The sequence below is a fragment of the Hemibagrus wyckioides genome, linkage group LG08 (assembly GCF_019097595.1).
Source record: "Hemibagrus wyckioides isolate EC202008001 linkage group LG08, SWU_Hwy_1.0, whole genome shotgun sequence".
NCBI classification, from domain to species: Eukaryota; Metazoa; Chordata; class Actinopteri; order Siluriformes; family Bagridae; genus Hemibagrus; species Hemibagrus wyckioides.
The window spans coordinates 10,553,698-10,569,406 of record NC_080717.1 but is presented as its reverse complement, the minus strand read 5'-3'; the positions used below and the strand labels follow the sequence as shown (position 1 = coordinate 10,569,406).

The window sequence follows — 15,709 nt, the reverse complement described above, 5'->3', positions numbered from 1 at the left end:
CCTTTCAAGCATCAGGTCAGGGCTTGGCTACATCTCTGAACTGTACAAGGGTTGGTAGTTACAGCCGGTATGTGTATGGCGAATGTACATTATAGCAGCTAGAAATAATCACGCCCTCTCTTTTTTCTCTCTCATGGGGTGAGCATTACGGCTTGTCACGTTATTGAGATTACTGAGTCCTTACTCGGAAGAATGAACTAAAATGAAAGGAACAGCTTTCCACCTGACTGTTACTGAACAAAGCACTGACACTGGAGAATCTTTCCTAAAATTTTAAGTAAACTTTACATCATGCATTTAAAAAAATCCTTTTGTGATAGATGAGAGGCATGATTTCTTTTTCTGTATGGCTTTCATCTGAAGACAGATGTGACACAGATGCTGAGCACAGCTGAAATACAGATGTTAGCTAAAACAATGGATAGAAAGTTTTAAAACAATGCTTCTTGCTTGTAGACATACACACGGCACATTCGACATGTCCAGCTTTTAGTGATGTGTCGTTCATTTTGTACGAATCGTTAATATTACTCGGGAACAAGAAGTCGACTCAGAGAGCGAGTCGTTCATTTTGTATTGACTGCGCATGCGCGCGATCTTCATCTTATTCATCTAGTTTGTCTTATTCTAAATGTGATTAACGTAAGCCTAAGTAGATGTGTCGAGGTAATTGGCTGTTAACACGTAACACTGTAATTATATTCTGCTGAAATGAACGACGTGAACTCGTCAAAAGATCAGTTCATTTTGCTGAACAAGATTCAAAGATCCGAGTCACTAAAATGATCCGAACTTCAAAGATTCGAGTCATTAAAATGATCCGAACGTCAAAGATCCGAGTCACTAAAATGATCCGAACTTCAAAGATCCGAGACACTAAAATGTTCCGAACTTCAAAGATCCGAGTCACTAAAATCATCCGAACTTCCCATCACTACTCTTTAAAGAGCAGGCCAAACACCGGCGTCTCCAAACTCACGTCACTTTGACGTGATTTTTTCCCAACACCTGTAACCTGACAGATCAGGCAGTCTACACTCTAATTGGCTGTTCACGCAAACTTGCACAACCGCCGGCCAATAAGAAACGTCATACTTCATGCGAGTGTGAATCGTGAGCCAATCATAGCGCGGGTGATAGGATGCGTCGGAAAACGGGTAGGGGGAAAACAACGCCCCTTGACCCCGGAGCGTTGTGCTGAACATCCGGGCAACAGTGTGGTGGTGTAGTGGGGAAGATGGCGGCGCTGATCCTCCCTACTGATTGGATCAAAAATTGGGAAAAATCCGGAAAAAATGAGTTGTGAGTTAAATTTTACTCTTGAGACATGTAGCGAGATTGCAACGATTGTTGTTATCTGTCAGGTTTAACAGTTAAAACAGCGGATGTCGGCGCGGGTGAAGTGTATAACATCACTGTTACGGCTCCTTCATTGTCATTATATTCCATCCACTCGCACTAGTTAGCCTCTTTAGCATCACTAGCAGTATGCAATGCGGTCAGTGCATGGATATAAGGCAGTTTAGCATGCTCAGGAGCTAACTTAGCAGCGTCTCTGTACGTGCATATCTGCGCCGTGTTTTCCTTTTTGTAACTAAAAGAGCCAGAACTAACGATCATAACATCCTGTTAGCTCGAGACGAAGCTAACTAGCAACTAAGAAGCGCGTCTCATCGTACATATACATATACTTGTAGGCTAACATGCTCGCATTAGAGAGATAAACGTTCTGGCTTCCACGAGCAGATCTAATCTTCGCGGGCGAAAAAACTATGTACATTAAAAATATGCAGCTTTAAAAAATAATGTCGGCTCTCGTGTACTGCTAAAAACGGTTATTTCAAACCTATTCACATTTTGTTGGTGCATATGCACGTCTAAAAACGAAATCAATGCAAATCTATGAAGAAACTTTTTAAAAAATCCTACAAGTTAATGTGTTTTTGCGTGACAGGTTATATGGCGCTATACTGCCTGTTCGGTGCTCACGTGCACTGTCGGTTATCGGATAGTTAGCAGCCTCCACGGCTAAAGTCAGCTGTGGTTATCTCTTCAGCATTTAACTTAAATATGAGCGAACTTTACGGAGCTAGCGGGTTTATTGGCGAGTATTCTAGCTCTCGTTAATTCCTCTTACATGTAACCACTTACATAACCTCGCATTAGCTCTTTAGTTCGTTGCGCAAAAGAGTCTCGCGCACTTGGCTAATCAAAACGTTGCCCTTTTATTTTGTTCAATAGTTGCGCGCGTGCTATTGACCAGGATGCTCAGTTGTGTTTAAAACACAACAACAACAAAATGCATTCATTGTTACATAAGCAGGTTAAGCAGTCTGAATTGTTTTAAAAAGCACATTTGTAAGATGTTCGAGTAATGAAGAGAAGACAGTTAGCGCCAGTGCTAGCAGCCACACGTTTTGGCGGTACAAGCAGCCGACAGTCCTGACTCGATTCACCTTTTAACTCACACACACACACACACACACACACACACACACACACACACACACACACACACACCAGTGTTTTGTTAAATGTCATTACCAGTACACACACACACACACACACTAGTGTTCGTTAGGACGACATCTTGTTGCACTGAAACAAGTCCAGTCGGTTTAACTGTCACTAAAATATATATCTTTACTCACTGGAATGAAATGTCGTCTCCACACACAGGCGAACAGCACCCAGTGTTAATACACGACACTAAAATACCCCTGGTCTTATAATACTGGACTTCTGGGTTCAGATTTCCACCATGTAAAAACCTAGTCTAGAATTATAAATATTATTTAGTAAATCTTACAACCGTGTGGTGAAAAGTCAAGGACAAATTTAGGAGGAATGTACAGATGTCTCAGGCACATCCTTGTGACCCAAGACCAGAAGAAAATATCATTCTGTATGCAGAGAGTCTTTATGGTGGACATATTAATGTCCTATTAACACTGATACACTATATTGCCAAAAGCTTTGGGACACCCCTCCAAATCATTGCCCATTTGTTCCAGTGAAAGAAACTCTTTCAACACAATTTGGACAATTGACCCCTCCCTGTTCCGACATGACTGCACACCAGTGACCAAAGCAAGATCCATAAAGACCTGGATGAGTGAGTTTGGTGTGGAGGAACTTCAGAGTCCTGACCTCAACTTGATAGAACACCTTTGGGATGAGTTAGAGCGGAGGTTTAGGAGTGTGTTTATGGGAATTTTTGACCATTCCTCTAGAAGAGCATTTGTGAGTTTAGGCACTGATGTTGGACGAGAAGGCCTGGCTCACAGTCTCCGCCCTAAATCATCCCAAAGATGTTCTATCGGGTTGAGGTGCAGGCCAGTCAAGCTTCACACCAAACTTATGGAATAACCAACTTTTGGGAAACGATTGAAAACGATAATGTGGACGTGGAATGTTTTTAGATTAAAAATTTATCTGGATTAGTGTAGACGTAGCCAGAGTGTCCATGCTGAGTCCTATCCCCTATCTGAGGTACATACAATGGGCGTGTATCAGAACTGGACCATGAAGCCGTAAAAGAAGACGGCCTGGTCTCATGAATTACGTTTTCTTTTACTTCAAGTACGTGTGTCACTTACAAGGGGGAGAGATGGCACCAGGATGCATCATGAGAAGAAGGCCAGTGGTTTCAGTGTTCTGGTTGATCGGTGTATGTATGCTGAACCTGTGCTAGGGTCTTAGTCTCTTACATAAACCCTGAGATGTGCTGCTTCTCTCACCGCTTTTATGAACATTGACTTTATCTTATTCACCAAAAAAAAATCAAATGAGTGTGTCCTAGAGTACCCCTTTACTTTACTAAAATCCCAGAGATAGTCCAGTATAAATGACGTCCCTATGTTAAATCAATCCAACCTGGAAAAGATGTAAGAGCGTATTTGTGAGCATGGCCTTTCTAGAAAATGTCTTTGTCAGTATTTCATGTTCAATGTTATAAGCTGAAAGATAAAATCAGTGTGAAAAAATGTGTCCGATGTCAAAAAGCTGGAAATGCAGAATAACTGGAACTGCGTAACCATACAGCTCACACTAAACAAAAAGAAGAACAGTGCTGTATGGAATACAAGCAGAGTAAACAGCTGGCTGTCTCTACACGGGCATGATGTTGAGCTAGACTGAGTAGCAGCAGGATGGAGAAACCGTAACAAGTGTTTATCAAGTGCACCAGCCGGTTGCTCCAGCTTATTTAGTGCTATAAAGTGTAGGGAGCTAGTTGTCGAGTTCAGTGACGGACTGAAGGAAGGAGTAAGGATCATGTATGATGTCACGTTTGCATCGTCGTCAAAACCAAATTTCCATTATTCAGGTCACACCTGGTTAGTGCAAAGCTGAAGCTTATTACATTTAAACATTTCAGTCTATTTATCCTCTGTGCAGCTCAGCAGACTGTAGGTGAGACCTGCTTGTCCTGGATGCTCAGGCTGTATCCACTTCTTTTGTATTTTTCAAGCAGAACCTGCAGCAATGTAACACATTCCATTATTTCTCCATTCCTGTCTTGTAGCCTGCAGCTGTGTCGGGACCTGGCAGGCAAAGCCGATGATGAAGTGTTCCTTAAAGGTGAGTCAAAATGTCTTTGGGGATATACATAATTGAGTTTTGCTTGACTTTTACAGAATGCATCTCTGCTTCATGCACTTTTAAAATGATCGTGATTGTGAGTTTTGTACGTAAGAGCATTATGTAATTCTAACTTGAAATATCCTTCATAAGTGGAAGCTTCAATAATATGTTTTCATCTTGTAATTTTTACCTGATGGTGTAAAGCCTGGGTAGAGAGATGGATTTTTTAAAAACAACTACTTTATACACTATATTGCCAAAAGTTGTTAAAAAAAAGAAACGTCATTTTACATACACCTTTTAAATACACCCTGATGCACTGTATTGCCAAAAGTTTTGGAACACCCCTCCAAACAAATTGAATTCAGTGGCCCCTTAGTTCCAGTGAATGGAACTCTTAATACTTAAAGCAAGGTCCATAAAGACATGGATGATCGAGTTTGGTGTGGAGGATCTTGACTGGCCTGCACAGAGTCCTGACCTCAACCTGATAGAACACCTTTGGGATGAATTAGAGCGGAGATTGTAAGCGAGGTCAAAACTGGGACGCCTGCCTTTACGTGCTCATGAATTTAATACGGAGTTGGCCTGCCCTTTGCAGCTATAACTCTTCTGGGAAGACTTTCCACAAGGTTTAGGAGTGTGTTTATGGGAATTTTTGACCATTTCACTAGAAGCGCATTTGTTAGGTCAGGCACTGATGGACGAGAAGGCCTGGCTCGCACTGTCCACTCTAATTCATCCCAAAGGTGTTCTATCAGGTTGAGGTGCAGGCCAGTCAAGTTCCTCCACACCAAGCTCGCTCATACATGTCTTTGTGGACTTTTGCTAAGCCCAACACCTGAATTCAATGATTTGGAGGGGTGTCCCAAAACGTTTGGCAATATAGAGCATGTCTGACAGCTGCACTGTTTAAATAACCAGGTTTCACAGGGATTGATACTGATGTGGATTGTGTCTCAGTATCTGTGTAGGTAAGCCTCTCTAACAGTTTACATTAGAAATAAAATCAAAATATTTGAAATAGAAGAACATACATATTAGCTACAGCGATGAAGTGACATTTCGGGCACAGTAAGGCCAAATGTTCTGTTATTTTTGCTCCATTTGTGGAAACGCATCCTGAAGAAGCCAGGGGCTAGCTAGCTCTCATCCATTTGTACAGTCCTGTTAAATGCCTGTTCCTTTTCTTCTTTATCTGACGGGCTTTATATTTCATAGCCAAAAGTTATATTCCTAAAAAATGGTCTTCGCCGTGTCCACTGATGATGTCAGTAACACTGCTGTAATAACGTTTCAAACCAGTAAGTGGAATTTAAGGCGGAGAGCAGAGACGAGCGGGGTGGTGCATGCGGTGAAACCTCTGTATGGTTTTAGGAAATCTAGTCACTCTTGGAACACTGCTTGACCAATCGAATTAGTAGATTGCCTTATAATGGAATTCCAGGCTCTCCCAAATGGAATTATGAGCTACTTATAGATGGACCTTTTCATAAAACAGGCTGTGTCATGTCTGTCTCCACCACACAGAATAATAATAAGTTTTCTTTTTCCATATTTAACAAAAAATAGCTTTAAAATCAAGGAAGTTGCGCTCATTTGCTATTAATTTATTTGTAGTACCTGGGCAATTTTTACATTTGCTGATCATCATTCAAGTCCCCATAAATTGGCTTCTTAGCTGTGGTTTAATTCCATTCCATTTATGATTTATTTCCTTCCGAAACGGGAAGTCAGTGTGAAGCCTTGCTGAATTGTGTGACTCTCTGTATCCATGGCAAAGCGCACACACTGCTTCTGTTCATCTCACATGACCAAATCTCCCTCCTGATATGGAACACTAGCTCCACCCACTGATGAATATTATTACCATGGCAACCAGTTGCAGGAACACCTATTGCCGACTTGGTTCAGCGACTGGAGAAAGTGCTGTGTGTGTGTGTGTGTGTGAGCGTAGCATGAGGGACACAAACTGGTAAAACACTCCTCTGTGAAGGGCCTGTGTGTTCTAGACAACAGTTAGACCATCAGAGTTTTACCTAGAAATGAAAAGACACATCAATCGTTTTTCATGAATTAGAAAATTAAGATGAGATTTCTCTCTCTCTCTGTCTCTCCATCTCTCTCTGTCTGTCTCTCTCTCTCTCACTCTGTCTGTGTCTGTATGTGCCTGTCTGTGTGTCTCTCTCTGTGCGTGGCTCTTTCTGTGCATGTCTCTCTCTCTCTCTCTCTCTCTCTCTCTCTGTGTATGTGCCTGTCTGTGTCTCTCTCTGTCTCTCTCTCTTTGTCTATCTCTGTCTATCTCTCTCTCTGTGCGTGTCTGTCTGTGTCTTGTGTCTCTGTGTGTGTGGTTGTTTGTATGTGTATAATCACTGAGGGACAGGTTCAGAGACTAATTTAATTCCAGGTACACTTTGTTAAAAGATCTTGTCTGTCTGTAACACTAGTGCCTTTACAGAACTCGCGTCATTTAAGGGACGAGTCAGTGGACTACAGAATCCCAGAATTTACTCTTTCTGTTTGTGTCTGTGAAGAGTTAATGTCTGTGAATTAACATCATTCACCTCTCAAGAAATCGATGATTAGATGAACAACACAGAGGACAGAAAGCCAGCATGTTTCTTTATGATGTTTAGAAGCACATAGCTTCTTAGAAGACGCGTTTCTTTTAAATGCAGCATGGCTTTTCCCCATGCAGCGTGCAGACGAGGTAAACAGGGAGTCACTTGGGATTCGGCTGAACTTTATGTAGACGGAGCTTAATAAAAATATCCCTCTGGTGATACCCAATGTTTTTATTTCGCTTGAAGGAGAACATGGAAATGGTGGCATTATCGTGAATTGAATATTTTATTAAAAACAGATCCCATTAATAGATTTAATTAGCAGCCTAATTAGCCGAGGCATTATAAACAAATTGAATGCATGTGGAGGGTTTTGTTGTTGAATCTGTATTGTGCAGCGCTTTAATTAATCAAAGACAAAAAATGATCGAATCTGAAGAGGTGTTATAATTGAGACACTTGATGTATATATTTTTTAAAAATAATTTAACCAGCGTGTTCAGATTTAGAAAGAAATATTTTTTCTGTTTGTTTGCTGCTGTTATCATTTGGCACAGCACTGAATTGTGTGGCACACCACGGTGCAGCTTGTCCCCCAGGGTTCGGAGGACATGTAACCTAGATTCCTCAAAGGCTTAAAATAGTGTCTTAAAAAGCACAGCGGTGCCCCTCTTTCATTTTGTCATCAGTATTTAGAAGTTAACCCAAGGTTTGTGTTAACTGTGTTTTCTCTCTGCAGATCTCCAGATGGCCCTGTACGAGCTCTGCTGGCACGTCATCCACGGCGGTCTGAAGGTTGACGTGGCTGCCAGCCTTCTGGCTGATGTTACGGTGAGTCTCAGCACCTCACCAATGCCTTATTAAACTTAAGACCATCTGTTAGGACTTCAGCGTGGGGAAATCTCCTGACGTTTACTGAGCTGCAGGACAGTGCAGCCAAGCTAACTGCACGATTTTAGCCCTGATTTTCAGTCGCCGACAGGTATTTTTGGGAAATCGCAGACAAAAGTCCTGAAAGCGAGTGACAATTACAGTGAATTACCAAAGACGCTATCTGAGCGAGTTGTCAGTGTGTCGCAATTATTTGGCATGCTAAATATCTGGACCTGTCGGCGACTCAACATCGTGCAGTGTGAAAGGAGTTCTGACTGAAAAATACCCCCAGCCAATGAGAGAGCGAGATACAGTGCAGCGGGCAATTCGGGGAGGAGTTATAGACCATGATATCAGCAAGCATGGCTTCAGTTGGAGCACAATATATATAGTTTATAGGTTTTTATCAGTCTTAAATATAGTTATATCAGAATAAATAAGCTTTACAATAGTATCAAACAGAAATAAAGCAGAAATATTTGCTTGACCAGCCACATCAGCAGCAGCACATTGCAAAATGTGTCATTTGGTTAATTCTGCAGAACGCACAATTCTTGTTCCCCGCACAGACCATGTGGCTCGCAAACGTTTTGTGGTGTATCATTTCCAGTCTCGTGCGAGAACTCTGACATCACGTGTGATCTTGTTATTTCCTTATTGTTTCTCGCGTACGTTCGGTTGTGAAATGGGGTTTGCAGAGCAGACAGAGTTGTGGGCGATTGTTCCTATTGTGAAATCATGCAGTGTGAAAGCTCCTGTCGCTGATCCGTCGTGCAATGTGAACACGACAGAGACTGAATGCTAGCCTAGCTAGTCATGCAGTGTGGAAACAAGGCTAAGCCGACTGCTGTGAAAATCGTACAGTGTGAACTCGGAATAAAAACTGTCATGATTACCTGAATGCAGAATGATGCTTCATTCCTTCATGATGGGGAATTTTGTTTCTTTCCAACACGTCTGTATGAGGTACACATACTTTAAGGCTCTTTTTTTTTTTTTTTTTTTAACTTCTGTCACATAGGCAAACAAAATGTACATCAAACTCATTGAGATGTTTATGGACTTCGGCGTCACACAGCGCGTCTTTGTCTCTGCTGTGCTGCAGTGTTTTATGTTGTAGAGCCGCGCCTCTTCGTTCTGAAGTGAAAACAAGTCTTCGGACACTTAAGCCAAGTGCACACTACACGTCTTTCAGACTCTCTCTTCTGTGATCTGATCACGCTGTATGACTTTGTGTACAGTACACAAGCTCTCACACGCTACAGATAAACACGAGGGCTGTTTACGCAGAAGGAACGTAAGAGAAAAACGCGAAGGAAGGATGGCATCAAAACTATAGACCCTTTCTCTGTTAGTAAACATTGTGACATTTTTTGTGGGCGGAGCTTAGGTGTAGGCCGAAAGATTTCCCTGACCACTTTACAAGCGGTAGTTATCAAGTTTTGTTACTCTGGTTTCCAGACAGTTTCCTTTGTTTAGTGTCCGGTCGTTGGCTACCAGATAGCTAACGTGCACGCAAAGTTACTTAAGAAATCATTTAACTTGTTCCCCAATTTATGATGAGGTGGGCATGAATAAGAAATATTTAGATACGTAACCAAACCAGACCAACAAAAAATTAAGTTGTCTTTGTCACATATACATTCCTGCACAGTGAAATTCTTTCTTGCGTATCCCATCCTTGGGGGTTGTGGTCAGAGCACAGGGTCAGCCATGATGCAGCACCCCTGGAGCCGGGTGGGTTGAGAGCCTTGCTCGAGGACCCAGTGGTGGCAGCTTGGCAGTGTTGGGGCTTGAATCCCGATTGTCCGGTCAACAACCCAGAGCCTTAACCACTTAAGCTACCACTTGAGCTTTAACCTTATCTGATATGAAGTGTGTGCTGTAAACATGAGCATTTTTGATGATTATTGATGTCCTGTCCGCTTTTATTGCCTTTAACTAATATGTTTTCGTTTAAAAAGTGCCGAAACGTTTGAAAACTATAATGTGGAAGTGGAGCGTTTTTAGACGGAAACGTTGTTGTCAGATTTATCCGGATTAATGTAAACATAGCCTTTATGGCAGTGGGTTTGGTTAACAGCGCTATGTAAATAATATTTTGAATTGAGTGTAGAAAGTTGCTTTTTGCTTCTTTAACCTCAGTGTTTTGTTGTGGTCTCTGTATGACATTTCTTTAAAATAAGCAATGTAGAAACATTATTTTTTCTAGTGCTCCCACCCAAATTACATGGATAATAAACTGGATGTAGGATCCTGGATGTAATCAGAATTGATAAAGCTCATGTCTGCGTTCCTGTAAGATGGCTGTCCTCCAGCAACGTGATCGTGATGACGCACTATGTGAGGAAATCGCTCTTAGCTAGAAAGGTTTATCTTTGCTCAGATCCCTGCTGTGTTTACTTAGTATTATCTTTATAGAATGGTAGCTATGGTGAGATTAAAAAGTAAATAAGAACAAATCCACATGGTCCCTTTGGTTTAGTCTGTGTTTAAAACTGGATTTTGTTCACACTGCCATGTAAAGCTCACTGCTAATAACATGAACGCTGTGATGTGTTTGTTTTGTTAACAGGGAGTTAGCAAATGAAATGTTCTTGGTTATCAAGATGATGCCATACTTTATTTCACGGCTAACAGTGCTGCCTGTACAGGACTGCTGAGAGTGAAATGATTACAGAAATGGTCATAATCACTATATTGTGACCGTTTGAAAACTACTGTACCATGTATATTGAATAACCTGACCTCAGTGTAGAGGGGTGGGCAGATTACGAGCCCGGACAGATGGGACAAGTTAATTACAGGTCTGGGAAGACAAGGAGGTTGAGAATACCAAGTGCTTGTAGTGTAACCAGTGGTTGTAGTTCAGTGTGTTTCCTTTATTTATTCGTTCGACAAGGAATGAATAAACAAGGAAGAGGAATAAACCTCCTGGGTATTTATTACTGCATTCATGTATGTACACCGATCAGACATAACATTATGAGCAGTGAGACAGGAAGTGAATAACACTGATGATCTCCTCATCATGGCACCTGTTAGTGGGTGGGATATATTAGGTAACAAGTGAACATTTTGTCCTCAAAGTCGATGTGTTAGAAGCAGGAAAAATGGGCAAGCGTAAGGATTTGAGCGAGTTTGATGAAGGGCCAAATTGTGATGGCTAGACCACTGGATCAGAGCATCTCCACAACTGCAGCTCTTGTGGGGTGTTCCCAGTCTGCAGTGGTCAGTATCTATCAAAAGTGCTCCAAGGAAGGAACAGTGGTGAACCGGCGACAGGGTCAGTGACCAAGGCTCACTGATGCACGTGGAGAGCGAAGGCTGGCCCGTGTGATCCGATCCAACAGACGAGCTACTGTTGCTCAAATTGCTGAAGAACATTCTGATAGAAAGGTGTCAGAATACACAGTGCATGACGGGTCAGGGCTGTTTTGGCAGCAAAAGGCGGACTAACACAATAACAGGCAGGTGGTCATAATGTTATGCTCGATCTGTGTATACATACATACAAGCTGTGGCTTGCTTGGTGTGCTAGCTTATAAATGCATTAGTAATGAAGTGCACTTCCTGTTGGAATCCAGTGTGTCCCACTGCCCAAAACTTTACAAATAAAACCTTTTATATTGAAATTTCAGGTATCGGCACTTCCTGTAGTTTGACCTTCTCCCAAACCTGGATTCGGTCAGCTTATGGGAACTTGGTGTGTGTCTCAATCAGCTCTCTAGCTCCCTAGCTGGGGAACATCTGTCTGGCAAACTAATAAACATAATAAGTTACCGTAAACACAGGTTCTCTGACTTTTCTTTTCCTTTCCTCTCAAAGTAAATAAGGCAATCAAACCAAAATTACTGATACACAGACTTCCACAATGTTACATAAATGTGTCCTTGCACAAAACATCACCCTGACAACATTTTTAATGAGTATCTGAAATACATCTGGAGCTATCGTCAGATCTGCTGTTATAGGGTATTAATCAACACCTCCTGACCGATCCGAATCACTAACTCAATCAAGCTTGGGTCTAATCGCCCGTAACAAATGCACACAAACAATTTCCACCCCCAGGCAAACAATCCGTTCCATTTTCCAGCAACGCACAAGTGCAAGGAAATAAAGTTGACTTCAGGGAGTGAGGGAACATCCTTCACCCGGTGCTGTAGGTCGAAATTAGGTTTGGCGTCAGCGCCGTGTTCTTACCACGCTGACGAAAGACGTGAAATGGCTTGTCACCGAGGTGTCACACACTCATTTAAACTCCGAGATCAGATCTGGAGTGCGTGATCGTTGCAGTTGCTTCTTTCATCTGCGGCGCCGGGAAGCACGGGCACGTCACAGATCGCTCTCACGGCTGCCGTGACAGTTTCTCTGAGATGATGAAACTTCCGCACTAAGCAAAGCTGAAATGTGCTGCTGATGGATTACCCGCTTCGATTTGCTTCCTGCCGATGCACTTCTATGCTTTTCTTTCGGATTAGCTTCATGTGCATCAGTCAGTGTTGAGCCCAAATTCAGCATTTCATTACAAACTAGCGAGTTTTCTTCACTCCACATCAAGGCATTGACGTGACCCTGAGATCACGCTGCTTTAAAACCTATTAGTCATTATGCTCTCTGAATTATTGCTGTAAACACAAAGCCATGGTGACGTTTTGTTTTCACCCTATAATCCTACCCTAGCCTCTGCTTAGATTGTTGCACGATGATGTCTGTTTGAACTGCAGCTTTATAATCGAAAAATACGGCTTAGAGAGCAGTGACGAACTGCTGCTTTATGACTACTGTGTGATACGGCCTCTGAATTGTATTGATTGAGCTAATCCTGATTTTGTTTCTGTTTCAGGAGCTGAGGGAAGAAATGCCTTCTGTTTTAGCTGATGTTTTCTGTGTATTAGGTGAGCCTGGTTACTCATTTTTATTTTATTGTTCATTCTTTTTAATTTATTAATAGATTATGCAGTATTTTGAATACCCGGGTCGTGAAAATGATAAAAAAAAAAAATAATAAAAAATCAACGCTTCATAAAAAATTAAAAAATAAACAAAAATGTAATATGAATTGAATTTTTAATTCAGGGTTTAATTATTAGCTGAAAAGCTAATGTTTTTTAATGGTTTAAAGGTTGTTTAAATATTAATTCATAAAATTATACATAAACTTACAATTAGAAGTATAATTATAATATAATAAAATATGTAAATATAATTAAATTGATTTTTAGCACTTTAATATTATCTTAATTATTTATTTATTTATTTATTTTTTAAGTTGCAAGTTTTTTGTACTTTACAGCATTTGAGCATTAATATGTATTGGTGTCTTTTTTTTCCCCATCTGTAAGCACAGAGGGCAGTAAAAGTGGTCTGCTGTCATATTTATGCAAATGTGGGTTTGCATTTAAATATATTTCTCATGTTTCACTGCCACAGTGTTGTGCTAAGTGAAACACTAAGATCTTTTAGTTGTGACACATAAACTACCGAAGGTGAACAGTTTTCTTAAGCAAAGATCACTACTTGAAGGAAATATTTTTTTCCTACACTTCAGAGCAGTTTTAGGTCAATGGTATGTCTCTCTCTGGTGTCTCTACACTTCCCTATCAGCAGGATGTGAGTCCATAGCCCAGCACTACCAAGCTGTCCCTTGCTGTTGTGTCCTTAACCTTAATCTGCTCAGTTGAAGCTTGCACCCTGTTAGCATTTGCCACCAAACTTTTAAAGCTTTTCAAGGCTTTGAATAGGACCGTTTCTGGGCCATTTTATTATTTCTAGCCAAATGAGCAGCAGCCAAACCAGCTCTGTGGTCAAGTTGTTGGTTTGCTGACCAGAAGGTCCCAGGACCACCAGGCTACCACCACTGGGCTCCTGAGCAAGGGTTTTAACCCTCAACTGCTCAATTGTGTGAATGAGATAAATTTAAGTCTTCGGATAAGGGCATCTACCAAATGCTGTAATGTAAAATATTAAAATTCTCCTATGGTTCGGAGGTAACCTATTCAAATTCAAGTGACCTGTCAGGTCCCCTGAACTCCTCTCTAACAGAGCTTAGGGTTGATGATATACTTAGACCCTGACCCTGTAGTATCAACGTAACTGTGCACACTGTAAGCTCTTAGCTGTTCCGGATAAGAGCACATGTCGAATGCTGTAAATGTCATAAAGATAACAACTCCATGAAGTCAGTAATAAATATAAAAACTTTGTTGATAATATTGACTTCCGCCGATGTAACCAAAAAAAAAAAAAAGAATTGTAGACACCCTTCTGACATTTTATGGACCCTACTTTGATGACCACTGATCTCTTTCAGCGGAAAATGTGTACTTTGCAGTGGTTAGTGTTCAGTTGGGGTCAGTTAGTTTGCAGTGAGTGGGCTTGACTACATAACTGTATATACTCATCATAGTCCTTCATGCAGAAGTGGAGGATCAGACCTGTGGACCTGGACCTGATCCCACACCTCCACTAACCCTCCTCACTAACCCTTATCCTAACCCATGAGCCACATTACGTTATAGAACAACTCATTTTTCCAGTCTATGGGTAAGTCTTATGGTTAGACTGGTCCAGGTAGGAGGAGCCAAGTCAGGTCCGACTCCACCCACTGGACTTTTGGCTCTGCAACACGGTGTACACTGATAATAATAGGACTATTATCCTTTATTGAAAACTGTGCTTCTCATATCCTGGTTACTTTAACCCACTTCTCCTGTGCAGATATCGAGACCGGATGTTTGGAGGAGAAACACAAGCGAGACCATTTTACTCAGCTGGTGGGAGCGTGTTTGGTAAGCAGCTTTGGTTTCCACCTTCCTCCATCACTGCTGCCTTCATGACTGCAGTGCAGCACTGCATCTAGGTTCATACGCTAGCGATCACCACTGTGTGGCAGTGTTGCCCTGTCCACAATGCAGAATCCACCATGCCTTTCCCCAAGTGCTGCAAAACATCCAGAAGCTTGCAGCTGCCCCCTTGCGATAAATAATTTCCCCTGCGGTGCATACAGAACTCTCGGATTAGCCATGATATATGGGGATATAGTTTGACCTAAATTGTATCCGGTTAAACATATATCTCAAAAACTGTTTTCCCTGTGGAGTCGATACAGTTGCATCCTAATTACATGTGAAATGGTTGAGCGACAGAACTTCAGACATTTGAAGGAGATTTTTGAACAAAGTCTGAAGCCAGAACAGATTTCCAACATGACCGACTAATTTCTGCTCTCAGGTGAATGAGTCATAAAGACAGTCAGTCCTTTTAAAGTGGCTGCAAATGACTGAAAGCAGAGTGCCAATATAGAACGTCTAATTTCATTGCTTCTTCAGGCGTACTTCTCTCGCAGATATATTGAATATGACAATGCTGCAGCTGTGTATTTGTTACCACAAGCCGCTCTGTGAATTATATATTTTGTTTTGCATTCCCCCGCTCACTAACTATATCTCCTGGATTCCCAGTGTTGCGTTTCTGACGCCGTCCTGAAAGAGAGGCTCGACCCCGACACGCTCGAGTCCCTCGGCTTGATCAAACAGGCACAGCAGTTCAACCAGAAGATTGTCAAAATCAAGACCAAGCTGTTGTGAGTAATTGAACTGCAATGCATTCTCGCTGTACTCATTATCAAGCTGTCTTCACTGCCATATCTTGTGTGAGTTTGTGTGTGTGTGAAGGTTTAAAGG

The 15,709-nt window shown here is 41.6% G+C and overlaps 1 protein-coding gene across 4 annotated transcripts in view; it reads left to right on the top strand.

Moving 5' to 3' along the window:
• The first annotated feature begins 1,184 nt into the window (after positions 1 to 1,184).
• Positions 1,185 to 15,709, top strand: part of thoc2 (THO complex 2) — an 80,921-nt gene continuing 66,396 nt past the window's right edge. For all 4 annotated transcript variants that reach the window (XM_058396610.1, XM_058396608.1, XM_058396611.1 and 1 more), the window contains exons 1-6: positions 1,185 to 1,302; positions 4,526 to 4,581; positions 7,888 to 7,979; positions 12,871 to 12,922; positions 14,745 to 14,815; positions 15,488 to 15,609. In XM_058396610.1, the coding sequence (XP_058252593.1) occupies positions 1,238 to 1,302; positions 4,526 to 4,581; positions 7,888 to 7,979; positions 12,871 to 12,922; positions 14,745 to 14,815; positions 15,488 to 15,609 (458 nt within the window). In that variant the 5' untranslated portion in view covers positions 1,185 to 1,237. The remainder of the gene's footprint in view (positions 1,303 to 4,525; positions 4,582 to 7,887; positions 7,980 to 12,870; positions 12,923 to 14,744; positions 14,816 to 15,487; positions 15,610 to 15,709) is intronic.